Raw genomic sequence first — 14887 nt, 5'->3', positions numbered from 1 at the left:
GCTGGTGAGAACTGTCTGTCGACCAAAACGAGACATGTGACATGCCACACCTCTCTTCAGCCACTCCAGCTGCAACCCAGGTCTCCCCTCCCCTTCTCACCCGTCACCTCGTATGTGCAAATTTAAGGATAAATACACAGCCAAACAGCATCACCTTTTGGAGGAACTAGAGAAGAAGTAACTTATAAATGAGAATATTTCTAACCGCTGGGCTTGCCCTCAGTCATTTTGATCCTACGCTACACTGCTCTGACGGTGGCATTTTATGGGTAGGAAGGGGCTAAGCCCTGAGTGGCAGCTGTTCATATGGACATACATTTTTTTCCCCCAATCATCTTTATTGTCATTGCAACATACATTTCAATTAAATTTGTTCTCTGCATTTAACATATCCTCTTGCCGCTGTGCGGCACCGGGGAGCAATCTGGGGTTAAGAGCCAGAGTGGCAGTCTGTGGGAGTTGAACCCAGAACCTCCGCTGTGTTTTTTAGTTCTTTCAATCTGAAATAATGATTTTGCTTTTTGCTCCTTTAAAGAGAAAAATGTCAGTACTTAAAAGGCACTAATTGCTCATGACTAAACAGAAGAAAATCTGAAAATAACTAATTTTCTAGATACAACCAATATATATATATATATATATATATATATATATATATATATATATATATATATATATATATATATATATATATATATATATATATATTATTCCTTTAAAAGGCTTCAAACTTGGATAAACCTCTCGTTTCCACGTGTGTTTCAGGATCAGCCAACATCAATGATCGCAGCATGCTGGGCACCCGAGATAGTGAGCTGGCAGTGTTTGTGGAAGATGAAGAGAGGGTCCCATCCATCATGGGAGGACAGGAATACGAGGCAGGACCGCTCGCGCTTGCTCTACGCAAAGAGTGCTTCAGGTCAGGACAGAACATTGTTACTCCTAAGATAAGGTACTAGTACCGATTGTGACTTCCTGTTGGATTAACAAATCTGCCGATTGTGACTGAACACACAACAGGACATTTTTGCATATGTGCTTTTTGCATGTTGGCTACTGATTTCTTATGGGCACATGGCAAACTCGTTTGTTTATGCATTTGATTTAACAAGCTAAAAAACTGATAATAAACGTAATGTACAGTGCCATTCAAAAGTATTCATACCCCTTGAATATTTGCGTTCTTTGTTGCATGTATTTTTATTTTTTTTAGATATTTTTATGTCGGAGACCAACAAAAAGTAATGCGTAACAGTGAAATGGAAGGAGAACTGCATGTTTTTCAGTCAATTTCTTTTACAGTTAAACCCCCATAAAGGAAATCCTTTGCATCAATTTGCCTTCACAGATCACATAATGGAATCTACGTCAGTTTATTTTCTTTCTCAGTAAAAAGACTAGTTCATTTCTCCTAGTCTGCTCTAGTGTCCGCATGACTGCAAAGTTTGTGTAATTTTCTTCAGCATTTTGTGTGTGCAACACCTATATGTGCTGGTAGGAACAAAGGTGCAAGTTCAATCACTCATTAGAAAACGGAAAGAATATCACAATACTGCTAATGTACCAAGACACAGCTCTGGTGGGGGAATCTGTTCTTATCTGACATTAGTTGTGCACTCCACAAAAGTGGCCTTTATGCAAGAGTGGCAAGAAGAAAGCCATTATTGAGAGAAAGTTAAAGATGTTCTGTTTAGTCTGTTTCAAGCCTTGCAGGGCACACTGCAAACATGAAGAAAGAAGCTATTGTGACAAAAGACAAAAAAAAAAAAATGTCATTCATGCAGAACACTATTTCTGGCAGAAGACTAACACTGCACTCCATCCCCACTGCAAAATATGGCTGGTAGGAGCATAATGCTTTGGGAATGCTTTTCTTCAGCAGGGACAGGGAAGCTGTTCAGAGCTCATTGGAAGATGGATGGTGGCAAATCCAGAAAAATCCTTAAAAAAAACCTGTTGGAGGATGAACAATTTTGAGTCTAAGGGTGAAGGTCCGCCTTCTAGCAGGTGACTGACCCAAAACCTACAGCCAAAGCTACAATAAAAGTGCAAAGCATTGTCATGGGTCTAAACCCAATTGACAATCACTATTAAGACTTGAAACTGCTTTGGTTTAATTTAGCTGAGCCTAAGCTATTTTGAGACAAATGGGCAAAATATTAGTTCCTAGATCTGCAAAGATGGCAGAGACATGCTCCTTAAAAAACCTGCAGGAGTGATTGCAGCGGAAGGGGTTTTGGCAAAGTGTCAACTTAAGGAGGTTGAATACAGTCGTTTGACACACTTTTCAGATGTTTATGTGTAAAAAACAAACTAAAACACATTCAAATCATGCATCATTTTCATTATACTGTATAATCCCTAAAACGAAACGGAAGTCTGTGGTTATAATATGACATACTTTTCAAGGCACTGTAAAAAGTACGTTTTTTCAAAATTTGGCTCGATCGATGTTCAAAAGCATTTATATTTACGTTCGGTGCTTCCACAGTGTCCTGGTTGGAGCCGTATCAGACCCCAGCATCAACATTGACGATCCGATCAGTGACGACTTCTTCTTCCTGACCTGGAATGAAACGGCTAAACTCAACACGGAGATCTACGCTAAGGTAGAGCGGAACGCAGCGGTCGCGTTACTCTTTTTGTCACCACCTGTTTGATGCTGACTACCCGTCTGCTTTACCCCGCCAGGTCTTCCGATGCCTCCCCTGCAACAGTGTTCACAACATGCAGCGCCTGAGTGAGCACAACTGCGAAGAACGCCTCTGCGACACCGACCCCGAGCGGGCGGCGGAGGAGCTGAAGGCCGTCAGAGGGGTGCTGGTCCACTTTCCGCTGAAATACATGTATGAGGAAAACCTGCTGCCGCCTCTGAACTGTAAAGAAGGCATGGCTCCTACAGACCTTTGGACATAATCACAGGTCTGCCCGGATGTGGCCGCTGCTAGCCTGTACCTAAAACCCAGCACTCGCGAACGAGCAATGACACCAGCCCATACGTTGAGACAGTTTGTGTGTCGATCCTAAATCCCGTCCGGCTCACAACACTGAATGTTTTATCACCTGTAAGAATAATAGACCGATCTTTACCGGCCAGTTCATGCAGGATGTCCAGTCGTGTAACTTTTTGCAGTGCGATCGGCTCTGAGGGGCCGACGATAGTGTAAACTCATGCAAATGAATGCATGACTCAGTAGAGGGCTGCAAGGTTGTACTGGAAATCAAGCATCTCCCATGATCTGGGAACACAGTGTACAATTACTGCTGCAAGATTATTCTTTTTATTTTTTTGTGTGTGTGTGGTCGGGTGGGTGGCTCTGTCTCTTTCTCTCTCACGTTCTCTCACTCGCTCCCTCCGAGGCTTCACCTCTCGCTGCAGCGCCAGGAAACCTGTCAGAACATTTGTGGTTGTTATGGTGACGGATATAAAGAGATGACTGGCTCGCAGCTGAAATAAAGGCTCGATAGGGGCAGAATAGGAGAGCGCTGATAGGAGGGGATGGCTTACTAAATCGAGAGGGTGCGCCGGTGAAAAGGAAAGCGATAATGCTGATTGGGGGGGGGATACGAGGACTTGTTACTTCTGTCATATTTATATGTTAATGTGGAAGAAATGCGAGTGGAAAAACACGACTAGCAGGTGCGTTAATGGAATCCTGGTGAAATTCGGATTTCTTTACACCACCCCTTACATCCGAGTGGATTGCCTTGCAGTCCAGCACAGAACACTCCACACTTTACTGGCATCTTGCAGCTACTTGCGTGTTGTGTCTAGAAGCCATGAAGAGTCTTGCGTGTCTACCGTATGTTATATTTGCTCACAGGCAAGAGGCATTTGTTGAGGTCCAGCTGAGAAGTTACATAATGCGTCTGACACACTTCCTTCTCCCCGACTGCTCAGATTGATCACTTCTTGAGGGATATGCAAATCTGTTGCACTGGTCTTTCTTTTCTTTTTTTATTTTGTTTAGTAAATAGAGGAAAAACAGTACTTGCTGTACAGTTTCTTGCAAAGGGTTTCATAACCTTTAAAGTTTGTCACATTTTTATTACCACCAACTTCAATGTATTTCCTTAGTATTAGGAAATCATTTGATAGGCCAAGACAAGTTTGTTACTCCCATGAAAAGGAAGGAAACTGATGTGTGGTTTTTAACATGCTTTCCCAAAAAGATCTGAATATTATTCATGCAGTGGTGTTGAGCCCCCTTGACTTTGATACCCTTAAATCAAATCCAGTTTAACCACAATTATCTTAGAAAATGACCTGATTAGTAAATGTGAATAGTTTTGCAAGGAACAATAGATTAGCTGAATGACAGAAAACACACATTTTTATATGGTTGAAAAGGGCTTGGATAGTGCAAGATCTAGTGGCACCTCTTTTTTATTCTGTTTTATATTCCTAATAGTGTGATAAAGTTTGCATTGTATTTTTTTAGGATTTACTAATAGTCATGTTCAATAAATTAGGATATTATTGAAATATTAATATAATTTAGTGACTCGGTCACTAAGAGAAACACATTATATAGATTAACACAGACGGATGATGTTTTAAAGCTATTTAAAGCCTGTTCATTATATAAAAAAATTCCTCCTCCAGCTGATTAAAAACACAGCATTTCAGATTACAATATTTCATCAGACCAGGAAAAAAAATTGTCATGCAGAAATTGGGGCTTAATAAAATAAAAATGTTTTTTTTAAGGTACCTAACAAACCTCTTTAGAAATGCATATTCTAATCCATTGGATATGACTGTATACACAGTTCTCCAAGCTTGCTCAAAGTTAAGTTGTACAAACTTAATAAGCTTTGACGCTTGTCCACGGGTCAGCTGCACTACTTTGGTGGTTTCAAACTGGTGTGAAAAATTCGACTGACAGATGCTTTGTGTGAACTCTCTCTACACAATGCTGCTTTTACAGGGGAGCTAAGAAAAAAAACCCATCTGTGTTTAGACACTGTGCTCTGCTGGTTTCAAAAATAGTCACACCATGAAGAAAGAAAAACCTACTCACTCTTTGCACAGTAGAAGGTGGATTTTTTTTAAAACTGTTTTGTGTAAGAAAAAATAAATGTATAAAGTGCTAATCTTTGTAATGGGTAAGCAGAAATGCCTTTAACTGACCAATAAGTGATCTTACAACATTTATGTTTCTAACAAACTGATAACCAGCCTTATAAACACTTTTATGAATGTACTACTATGAATATTTTTCACTGCATTTTATCTAAATCTATTTTTACAATTTAAAGTCATTGTATATGTAGATCTGTAGGTATAATAAACAGCACACTAACACTCAGGGTAGAAACCTTTTAACTGGTCTTCCTAAAATACTTTGATAAGGTTTTAAGAAACATTTACTGTAAGCTGTGTTGTTTTTCTTTTTTCCTCATACTTGTTTTTAATGAAAGTTGGATCAATATCAGCTCATCTATTTCTGTAACCACTATAATTGTTTAATTCTCTGTGATAACCTTCACATTTGCTGTTGTTTAGTACTTCAGTCCATTTATTTTTTACCTACAATAAACAAATATTTTATGTAATATTTTGTTGACATGTATTAGTATAAAATGAATCTATTAAGAGTTGATGTCTGTCTAGAAAACGGAATGCTGCCAAAATTAAAGATGATGAAATGTTTCTTTCAATTCCCTAAAACATAATAAAGAAGTAATGGGGGGAAAAAGACAATTACCCAACTTCAGAGTAGACATTTTGACTTTATTAGATAGTACAGGATCTATTAAATAGATATAAGCTGTTAATATCTTACCTGTTATAGGTGAACTTCCACCATGTGTAAATCCAAAGAATCTGTGAATTGTCAACGAAAACGTCTTAAAGTAACTCAGATTTCAAGAACAATTTCATGTTGATGCTGTTTTAGGACCACTTAAACAGTTGTCATATATATATTTAGGGGTTATATAGATGAAATATTTATGTTAACAAGAATTGGCCATCAGTCATTTTCTGTGAAACATCCAGAAAACAAACCAGAAAGTTAAAAAAAAAAAAAAAATCACTAAAATGACATTGACCTGCCTGAGACTATAGATGAGCATTGTCCTAATGACTAAATCCAGCTCTTTTACTATTTTTATTCATGTTCATTATGTTTAAATATAAATGAATTAATTTACACTAACTACTGTAGTATTTTTGCTTTTTCCACCTTAGTATTTGTTATGATGTTACAACAAACACCTCTTATTGGGAATGCTTTACATGTTCTGTTTTCAGTGTTTTACACTGGAGGATTAATAGTAGAGCACCCCTTTCTAACTCAATTCCCCTTACATAATTATAATAATTTGGTGATTAATTTTAAATAATCACACTATTCAAGCATAACAATGGTTTAAAATCTCAAAATTAGTTTGTGTAAACTGCTGATTAGACTCGAGTTGTTTTAAGTTAATAGAAGTCCGTTAATTTGCTTTCAGCTTCTTGGACCAACTTATTTGGATTTATACCTAATAAGATGCCAAAAAGTTATCTGCTCCAGATATCACCAGATGTGTCTACCTTTTAACAGAACCTCAATATAATACATCTGAATCAAACGAGCACCTTGCACAGATGCAGTGAAATGCAACCCTTGTTAACACACCCGTGTTTCCATTCCCAACTATTTACAGTTAAAATGTTTGCTGTGAAATGGGAACATTTCAGCTGAAAGCAGTAGATATCTACTTACTCTACCTATCTTCAAGATTTACTGGCTAATTTAAACTTTTACCTTCTGTCTGAATGCTGAAATGGTTAGAAAATTGCCAAGGCAATCCACAGGTTGGAGCTACTGAATATAGTCTCAATTATGCATGCGCCAGATTGAACTCTTTAGAGGTGAATCATGCATTATTGAAGACAATGAGGATCTGCTGAAAACAAAGTAGATCTCCCCTAATGGAAAGGCAAATGTAGCAATCAGCTGGGTGATTACGTACTGTATGATTTCATGAAATACAGGATGACCTTCCCTCCATCTAGGACAGGAAATACATGTATACATATTCACAAAAAAAAATCCCTTTTCATATATTTATAATTAAAATGTCTTTGTTGAGAGCAAAGTGGAACCAAAGTCAAATTCCTTGTGTGGACAAATTTGATGATTAAAAATGCTGCAGTGTTTTGAGTTGCGTTTGAGTTTAGAGAAATTTAGCCTTACGTTTTTTTGTTGTTTTTTTTATTGGTGACTCCCAAATCCTTGATGGTTACTGCTGTGGGTGGTGAAGCTGAAGCAAAGGGTGACGATGGCAATGGCCATCCAGAACTCTAACTATTACAGGTCCTGTTAGAATTTAGTGCATATTCTCCAATCATCAAATAAGTAAAAACTATTCTATGTCACTGTAAATTGTTTATGATACTACTGTGGTGTGTCTTGCAGCCAGAATTCATTTCTATTTTGGATTACCTTTACAACCCTCTTAATGCCAAACAGTGGGAATTGTTTTTCTTCCTTTTTGTCACTTCTGCCGACTGGAATAATGGGGATAGTAAAGGCTGCACTGTGGTTGTATGCATTTAAGGGCTAGCTGGGAGGATTTGTCTCATTTTAAGTCTGTTTGTGTTATGACAATTTTTGTCAAATGTATTTATGGACAACAACAAAAAGCAGAGCAAGCAAGGTTATTTGATTTTGCTTTTTGAAATACAACATATTAAACTACCAGCCACCTTTTTTGCAGTTAAAACTAATTTAAAGTAATAATAAAGTCTCAGCCACCTGCAGATTTCTTTTAAAAATGGCCCATTTTTAACAAATATTTGTTTTATGTTTTTGTTCGTCACTATTTGTTTACGTTGAAAAATAATATATGGGGCAACGCCTTTGAGATGTACGGGAGAAAAGGCCCCAACGAGTCATGACATGATGATATCTGTCTAGGAATATAAAAAGAATATGAAAAAAAAGGAGATTTTTCCTTTGTTTAGCTTGTCAACATGTTACACATGAAAAGGTTATCAAAACAAATTTTTGTCGTCTCTTTTTGCCAACAAAAATGTGACACAACCTGCGTATATATATATATATATATATATATATATATATATATATATATATATATATATATATATATATATATATATACATACATACATACATACATACAGGTATAGTCATCAAAATTAAAAGAAAGTAAACAGTAAAAGAAGTAAACACTTGAAATATGTCAGTCTGTGTGTAATGAATTAATATAATATACAAGTTTCACTTTTTGAATGGAATTCCTGGAAAAAATTATATAATTATATGACATGTACATGTACATATACCATAAGGTTCACAGACCATCCTTCTTTATGTGATGTCACCAGAAACTTTTGCATAGAAGGCTATTTTTCTAGGATGGTAGCTTTAATCTTCAGTATCAAATGATTTATAACAAAACGAGCAGAAAAGCTGATAAATGCACGATGTTCTAGCTGACCCATTGCATTGAGAGTGAGTTTATTAACTGAAGTTTGGTAAGTAGCTTTAACTTGACAGAGCAGGGCTGAGTGATCTCTGCGCACTTACCTATTAATGCCGAACACGGAAAGCATATTAACTTTTCAGGGTGTGTCCAGGTATGTTTGAATGAATCATACCGACTGCGCAGCTCACAGAGGACACGTTTCTGAGGTTAAGGTCCACTCCTGTTATTTTTTTCTGTTTTTTTTTTCTCCCATACTAATTTGTCCCTGCTGTATCTCCGTAGTCCTTTTCAGGAGCAGGGAGAAAAAAAAAACACTTGAGGAGTGCTGTGTGCAGCCAATCGTCATTACATTAAACGCTGGAAGTAGGAGGCTGGACCTGAGAGCCAAAACATGGCGAAATAACAAGTTTCGCAGGTAGAAGCCGCGACGTACCTGGCACCGTGGGACTGCAGTTTCGATAGAGCTGGACGCCGGCGGAGACGACGGCAACCATTAACTTTACCGAGCGGATAGCCGCAGCCTTTTTAAGTGTTGCGAACATAGAGCCCTGTCTGTGTTTCCTCCGGAAGGTTGGCAGTGCTAGGCGCGACTGTCAACACAGGGAAAAATGGACTGAGAGGGAAAGTTTATCCTGGGGGAAGAAGGAGGACAGTTTAGCCTGCTAGCTCGGTTACGTTAGCCACGGGCTGGGTTGAAGGCACACACCTGGGTCGGTACTCTGATTACTTTGCGGTCTGCTTGAAAAAGTGGGAGATTTTATTTCGGTTTTTTTTCCTCTTTGGAGTTGTCGTTTAAAGTTTGACGAGAAGGAGCTTTTTTTTTTTTTTTTCTTTTTCGACGAGTCTATTATTTGAATTGCTCCGCTTGGATTTAACAGCAGTAAGGCGGCTGTGGTGCCAGTTTGACGTTCGGTTCTGGTGCGGACGGATCCGGACGCCATCACATCACAGGCGTTGCGTTCTTCTTAAAAAAAAAAACCGCTGCGTTAAATAGCCGTTAATGTGTAATTTTTTTTATATTGTCAGCTGGTAGGAGGTGCTTTTTTCTCTTATTTATCCGTGCTTGTATCATTTTTTTGTTTTTTATCAGATGTGTTTTTAGCAGCTGGGATGCTTTACAGCAGCGGAGACGCGGCGTCTTCTTGTCAAAATGAACGCAGCAAGGTGTTCAACAACAGCGGAGGTGCGCTGCGTTTAAAGACAACCAGTTGTTAGCTCGCTGCCGGCGGAACCGGGACGGTGCCATTTTGTCCTAAAATCTTATTTTTACACTCGTGTTTCCGTCAGAATTTCTTGCAGACATTTTTTTTCTCCTCCCCACCATTCTTCTTTATAAACCAACTGCGGAGAACACCACAGCCCTCGGCCAGAGTTGACTAGAGCTAGCCTGCTGGGTGCGTCTGAGGCAGCCCACCCCACCTGCGATGGGCCCGCGACACTAAAGTGTTCCGCATTTATATACAAAAAAAAAAAATCAGTTTTGCTGTATGGTCTCGTTAGAATAGGCTCGTGAGCAGCCACTTGTTTTTATTTTTAATTTTTCCCCCCCCTCCTGTCAAAGTTATTCTTCTAATAAGTGGCTAACCTGTTAGCCATCGTCATAACTTTGGCCAGCTATGTCTGAAAACGCCCCCACAAGAAGCCTGGATGACATAGACCTCGCAGCTCTCAGGGTGAGTATTATTACCCCCGTTACTGCAATTGTTGCAAGGTGCTGTCGTTTAGCCGCGCTACAGTGGCAGCCAACAGGCTCTCTGCATGTTATGTCATTTTTTTTTAGTTTTCCTCTGACACAAGCACAATCATGTTAACACCCACGCCAACAAAGTTAAGGTGAAACAAGCCTTCCTCGGGCTGTGGGCAGCTGGGCTCTCTACAACCACAAATCACAGCAAGAGATTTCTTCTTCTGATTTTTATTGTTTTTTTTTCACCTAAAGAACAAAATCTGATACACTTGTTGTTATTATTCCAGGCCTACTACTCAATACTTTGAACAATATTTCTTGAAATGGTTTTGGAGGGCATGTTTTCCCTCTATAATTACAGTGTCAGTGCTCAATATTGCACCCATGTTCTTTTGTAGACATTGTTGAGGACATTGTAAGGGGTTCACAGTCAACTTGACTCTGAGACTGGGAATTTTACCTGTTTTTATTTTTTGTTTTTATTTTATTTATTTTTTATTTGTGTTATTGTCAATATTTCTTGCTCCTGGCAGATTATGACCAAGCAAAGCTTCTTGAATTACACAGTCACCTGGCGGCATATAGATTTTTTTTTTTTTGCATTAAATATTGCATTTGAATAGTTCTTATTTCAGGGACTGATAAACGTAACAAAAATCAAATGATATTTATAAACAAGAGCTGTGAGCACAAGTTTGACGTCGATTCCTAAAGATGTACGGATAAACGTCCCTTAGCAACATGGAGCTCAACTGCATCCTTTTTTGTTGTCAATCGAACAACGTCCTGGTCTTATTTGCGGCTTGATGTTCGACCACTCTTCTTGGCAGATTCGCTCGTTTGTTTAACCAGCTGGTTTCCCAACACAGACCTTTCTTTAGACGTCATAATCTACACATTTCTGGTAGGTTTGAGATGGAAGCCATTACAGGACTTTAGCGTCGGCCTGCTTTATCCATTCAGAAAACAGTTTTGATGTTTTATTCTGTTGAAACAGCCAGATGTGTCCACGTCGATTTAAGGTGAAGTTAAAGGATTTGGAGGCAATCATCTGTTTCATTATTCCATCCACCTCGGCGCCGTGCATCAGCATCAAAACGCACTCTAAGCAGGATGCTGCCTTGCTGGTGCAGCATTCGTAGGTTCGTAAGCCTCATCTGAACTCTGCTAAACGGTCGTGTTGGTCGTTTTCCCGGCTGATTACCAAACCTTTCTTCAGAAGCCACTTTGTCCACGTGGGCAGGTGCTAATTTCAGTCTAGTTCATAGGTGCTCATTCTGGAGCAGATGCTTGTTTCTTGCTCTGTTCCCCCTCAGTCCATGTTGCTGTAAAACTCGTTTCACAAAGAGAGTCTGGTGTTGCAGCATTTGCTCATCTTTGTATTAGTAAAATCAGTCTAGAGGCAGATTGTCCGATATTGGCTTTTGGGACGCCACAAACTAGCAAATTTAAGGGTATTCACCAAAATGTAAGTAATGTCTAAGTATGACACTGATGATTGTTCAACTTGCCTCTTTATTACTTTTCAGTGTATATGTACAGGAATCTGCATACTCAAAAACCTTTGAGGAAATGTGAGGGATGAGTTTTAACTAAAATTATCAAAATATAATTGAAACTTTCATATGTCAATAATAATAATAAAAAAATAAAAATAAAGATACTTATTTGTGTCAAAATCGACATAAACCTACACAACCCAGGCCAGATGGGATACAAGTTATGGTCCCTGCAGCGGCCTCCTCACCAATTTCATATTTGCACGATTTGTTGCAGTTCTTCCGGCAGGTGCTGAGATTATAAACTCTACTAACATGACATCCAGGAAAAAACAAAACAACAAAAACATAGCCGACCTTTAAGCTTTGTTCGGAGGAACATTCCCTATGAAGCAGAGAGACGAGGAGAAAAACGAAATGATGAAGAGTACCACATGCTAGCTGTGTTAATGCTACAAGCTAATGCTACGACGCGGATGTTTGACAGACACTGGAGGCTAATGTAGCTAATAATAGCACAGGCTGATGGTAGAAAAAAGCGGGAACTCGTATCAACCTACCTGCCGCTATAGTCGATCCCTAAAGAAAAAGTAAAATGCTAAATTACCAGAAAGACAGAAATTGTACATGGCTGTTGGTGATTACATTTGCGTAAAGCAGATTCTTGTTTGCGCTGCAAAAAAAAAAAGAAGTTTTGTATGCGTCAGGTTCACGTTCTGTTTTGAAACAATTTTATTTTAGTTTAGAACGGTTCTTTATCTGTCCCACTTAATGGTATCAGCAGCAAATTAACAGGCAAATGGAAGCACGGTGGCACACTAAAAATAACCCAGTATGATAAAATAAAACCGTTGCACAACTGACTCAAAGGTCCATACTTCCAGAAAGGATATGAACATTTGTCTGCAGCTTTGACGTGCAGAGGAGTTATTACTTTGTATATTTTTCTGAACAGGGCCTGAATTGTCCCTAACTTAGTGGTGCTGCTGTAATTAAGGAGGTTAAAATGTGGTCGTATTGCAACTGATCATATTTTCTGGTCTTGACTAAAAAGAACCCTGTTTCCATGTTATTGAAAAGGTTGTATTAAGTAGAGAGGATTTTCTTTTCTTTTTTTATTGTTTTGTCAGTAGTGGTGTTGAGTTTCAAGTTTTAGCATCGTGACAGCCATAGTTTTAACATCCTCGCACACGGATAGGAGTCCTTTTCGTCACGACAAATCATTTAAAATAGGCACTTTTTTTTTTTTTTTTTATCCGTTCCTCTCAGTGGTGCTAAGGCACAAAGTGGCAGCATATTCCATTAGAGGCGAGCTTAATGGACAAATGAGAGGAAGTCCTTGCCCCCCTGCTTCTCAGATCTGGGAATGAATTTCCTTTTTCTTTTTGGCTGTGATTTCAGCAAACACAACAGGTTCTTTTAGACATTATTATTATTATTATTATTATTATTATTATTATTATTATTGGTAACAAGGTGCTTATGTCGACCAATTGCCCCACAGTCACTTGTTGTTCTAAATCACTGTTTGAACAGCATCAATTCTGTTTGCTGCTATTTTTGTTAACGTTTCATCACCAAAATCTACTTGGCCAGCAGCACCCACCGCAGACAAGTGTGAAAGTGTTCTTGTGATTTTTGGAGATTGACCGTTTTTTTTTTTTTTAAAGGGGCCATGTAGGGTTTAATCAGGACCAAAAGTTAGGCAGCATCCATGTTCATCCTCTAGCACGCTCCTCTTCAGCTGCATTTGTTGGCGCCTGGCAGTGTTTTGTGGGTGTTGCCATCAGCTGTTGGATATTGGAACATCATGCGATCACACGCAGCACACGACTCCATTATCCTCCACTGTGCTCGCTTGTGCTTTCTGTTTGCTAACACGATTACAAAACTCCAGAGACGGGAACGTCGTTAAAGTATTTCAACCGTAGGAAAGAACGTCTGTGGCTCAGTCATTATATTTGAAAAATCTCGCACAAGCTTTTCAAAATCACCCAGCATCTTAGTTCACATATTCATTAACAACTAATTAGGGCAGGATTAAGTGTTTTTAAATTTACAAAGCGCACAACAACGAGGGATTTATCTGCTGGCTTTTGAGGAGTGCGACAATATGATGGGACACAAATCTGAATTTGGACATTAGTTGAATTAATTTTGCTGCTGGCAAGGTTAACATTCAAGCATTTCTTTAGTGCCTTTTTGAGTTTTGGATCTAAAAATGGAACAAAAGTCGTTTTTTTTTTTTTTTAAAGAGGGCAGCTGTAACATTATAAAATAAAGTTTGACTGTTTTACTCCATATTTTTGCTGTATGATCTGTAAAATTGTGATTTACTTTGTGCGTTTCCTTTTCCTGAAACAGTTTCCTCGCAGGAAATTTGATCTCTACATCCCCTAAAAAAAAAAAAAAAAAAAAAAAAACCTCTCTCGTCTTTTAAACAGTTTCTTCTAGCAGCTCATCAAACCCCAGTGTTGCAGCAGATTATTATAACTCGTTTCACTCATTCCCTTTTATTTTAACATTGAACAAAACAATCATGTGCCAAGGAGAGTTGGTATTTATCTGTAGGCGCTCCAGCTTCACCCATTTCTCTCCCTCTTGTAGTTGTGGCTCCTTCTTTCTCCATTTTCAGAGCGGATTTTGCTGACGCCGATGTTTGAATATAACTGTACCCTTCCCCTCCTTTCAACTCGGCCGTCTCATCCCACTCTCCGCGCTGGATGTGGGCGAAGCTACCACCTCTGCCTCGCCGCCCACTCCTGTCATTACATTATCCCTTTTCCATACCATCATTCTCTTCCCTCCCGCTGTACGTCACATTTCCTCCTCTTTTTTTGTGCCCCTATTCATAACGCGCTTAAGAATCTGCGCAGCGTGTTTGACATTAGATGCGCGGTCATTTTGCCCCTCTAGATTTCTCACCAAACTGTGATTTTTGGGTTTTTCGCATCTGTGTCTGATGCCAAAGTAAAAAAAATAAATAAAAATCTTCATATTGAAGGTCGAAGGCCCCTGACTGGAGCTAGATGAAAGCAGGGTAGGTCATGGTGTACGTTTTTAAACCCAAGGCAGCAGTCTCACCACCCACACATCTTCTTAAAGCCATATTGAAATTACATGAAAGTGGAACTGCTTGTCGTTTTCGCTCGTCTCTGGGGAGGGGGGGTTGCATAATTTAGTCAAAGCAGCCTACTCATTATTAGCGTCAGTGAGGTGTGCGTGCACAATGCAGGAATGTAAAATGATCAAATCC

General features: G+C 39.0%; 2 protein-coding genes across 7 annotated transcripts in view; both read left to right on the top strand.

Annotated features, from left to right (window-relative positions):
* pld2 (phospholipase D2) overlaps window positions 1–4501 on the top strand; it is a 29545-nt gene extending 25044 nt beyond the window's left edge. For both annotated transcript variants that reach the window (XM_021318794.2, XM_036143230.1), the window contains exons 22-24: window positions 766–919; window positions 2492–2609; window positions 2692–4501. In XM_021318794.2, coding sequence (XP_021174469.2) covers window positions 766–919; window positions 2492–2609; window positions 2692–2916 — 497 coding nt within the window. In that variant the 3' untranslated portion in view covers window positions 2917–4501. The remainder of the gene's footprint in view (window positions 1–765; window positions 920–2491; window positions 2610–2691) is intronic.
* Window positions 4502–8722: 4221 nt separating this feature from the next.
* The window catches only part of mink1 (misshapen-like kinase 1), a 38898-nt gene continuing 32733 nt past the window's right edge, over window positions 8723–14887 (top strand). For 4 of the 5 annotated variants that reach the window (XM_036143228.1, XM_036143227.1, XM_036143226.1 and 1 more), the window contains exon 1: window positions 8723–10118. In XM_036143228.1, coding sequence (XP_035999121.1) covers window positions 10062–10118 — 57 coding nt within the window. In that variant the 5' untranslated portion in view covers window positions 8723–10061. The remainder of the gene's footprint in view (window positions 10119–14887) is intronic. The other variant, XM_036143229.1, reaches the window with a different exon arrangement.

Source organism: Fundulus heteroclitus, chromosome 11, assembly GCF_011125445.2.
Source record: "Fundulus heteroclitus isolate FHET01 chromosome 11, MU-UCD_Fhet_4.1, whole genome shotgun sequence".
NCBI lineage: Eukaryota > Metazoa > Chordata > Actinopteri > Cyprinodontiformes > Fundulidae > Fundulus > Fundulus heteroclitus.
The sequence above is the reverse complement of the archived record's forward strand: the minus strand, read 5'-3'. Positions and strand labels throughout refer to the sequence as shown.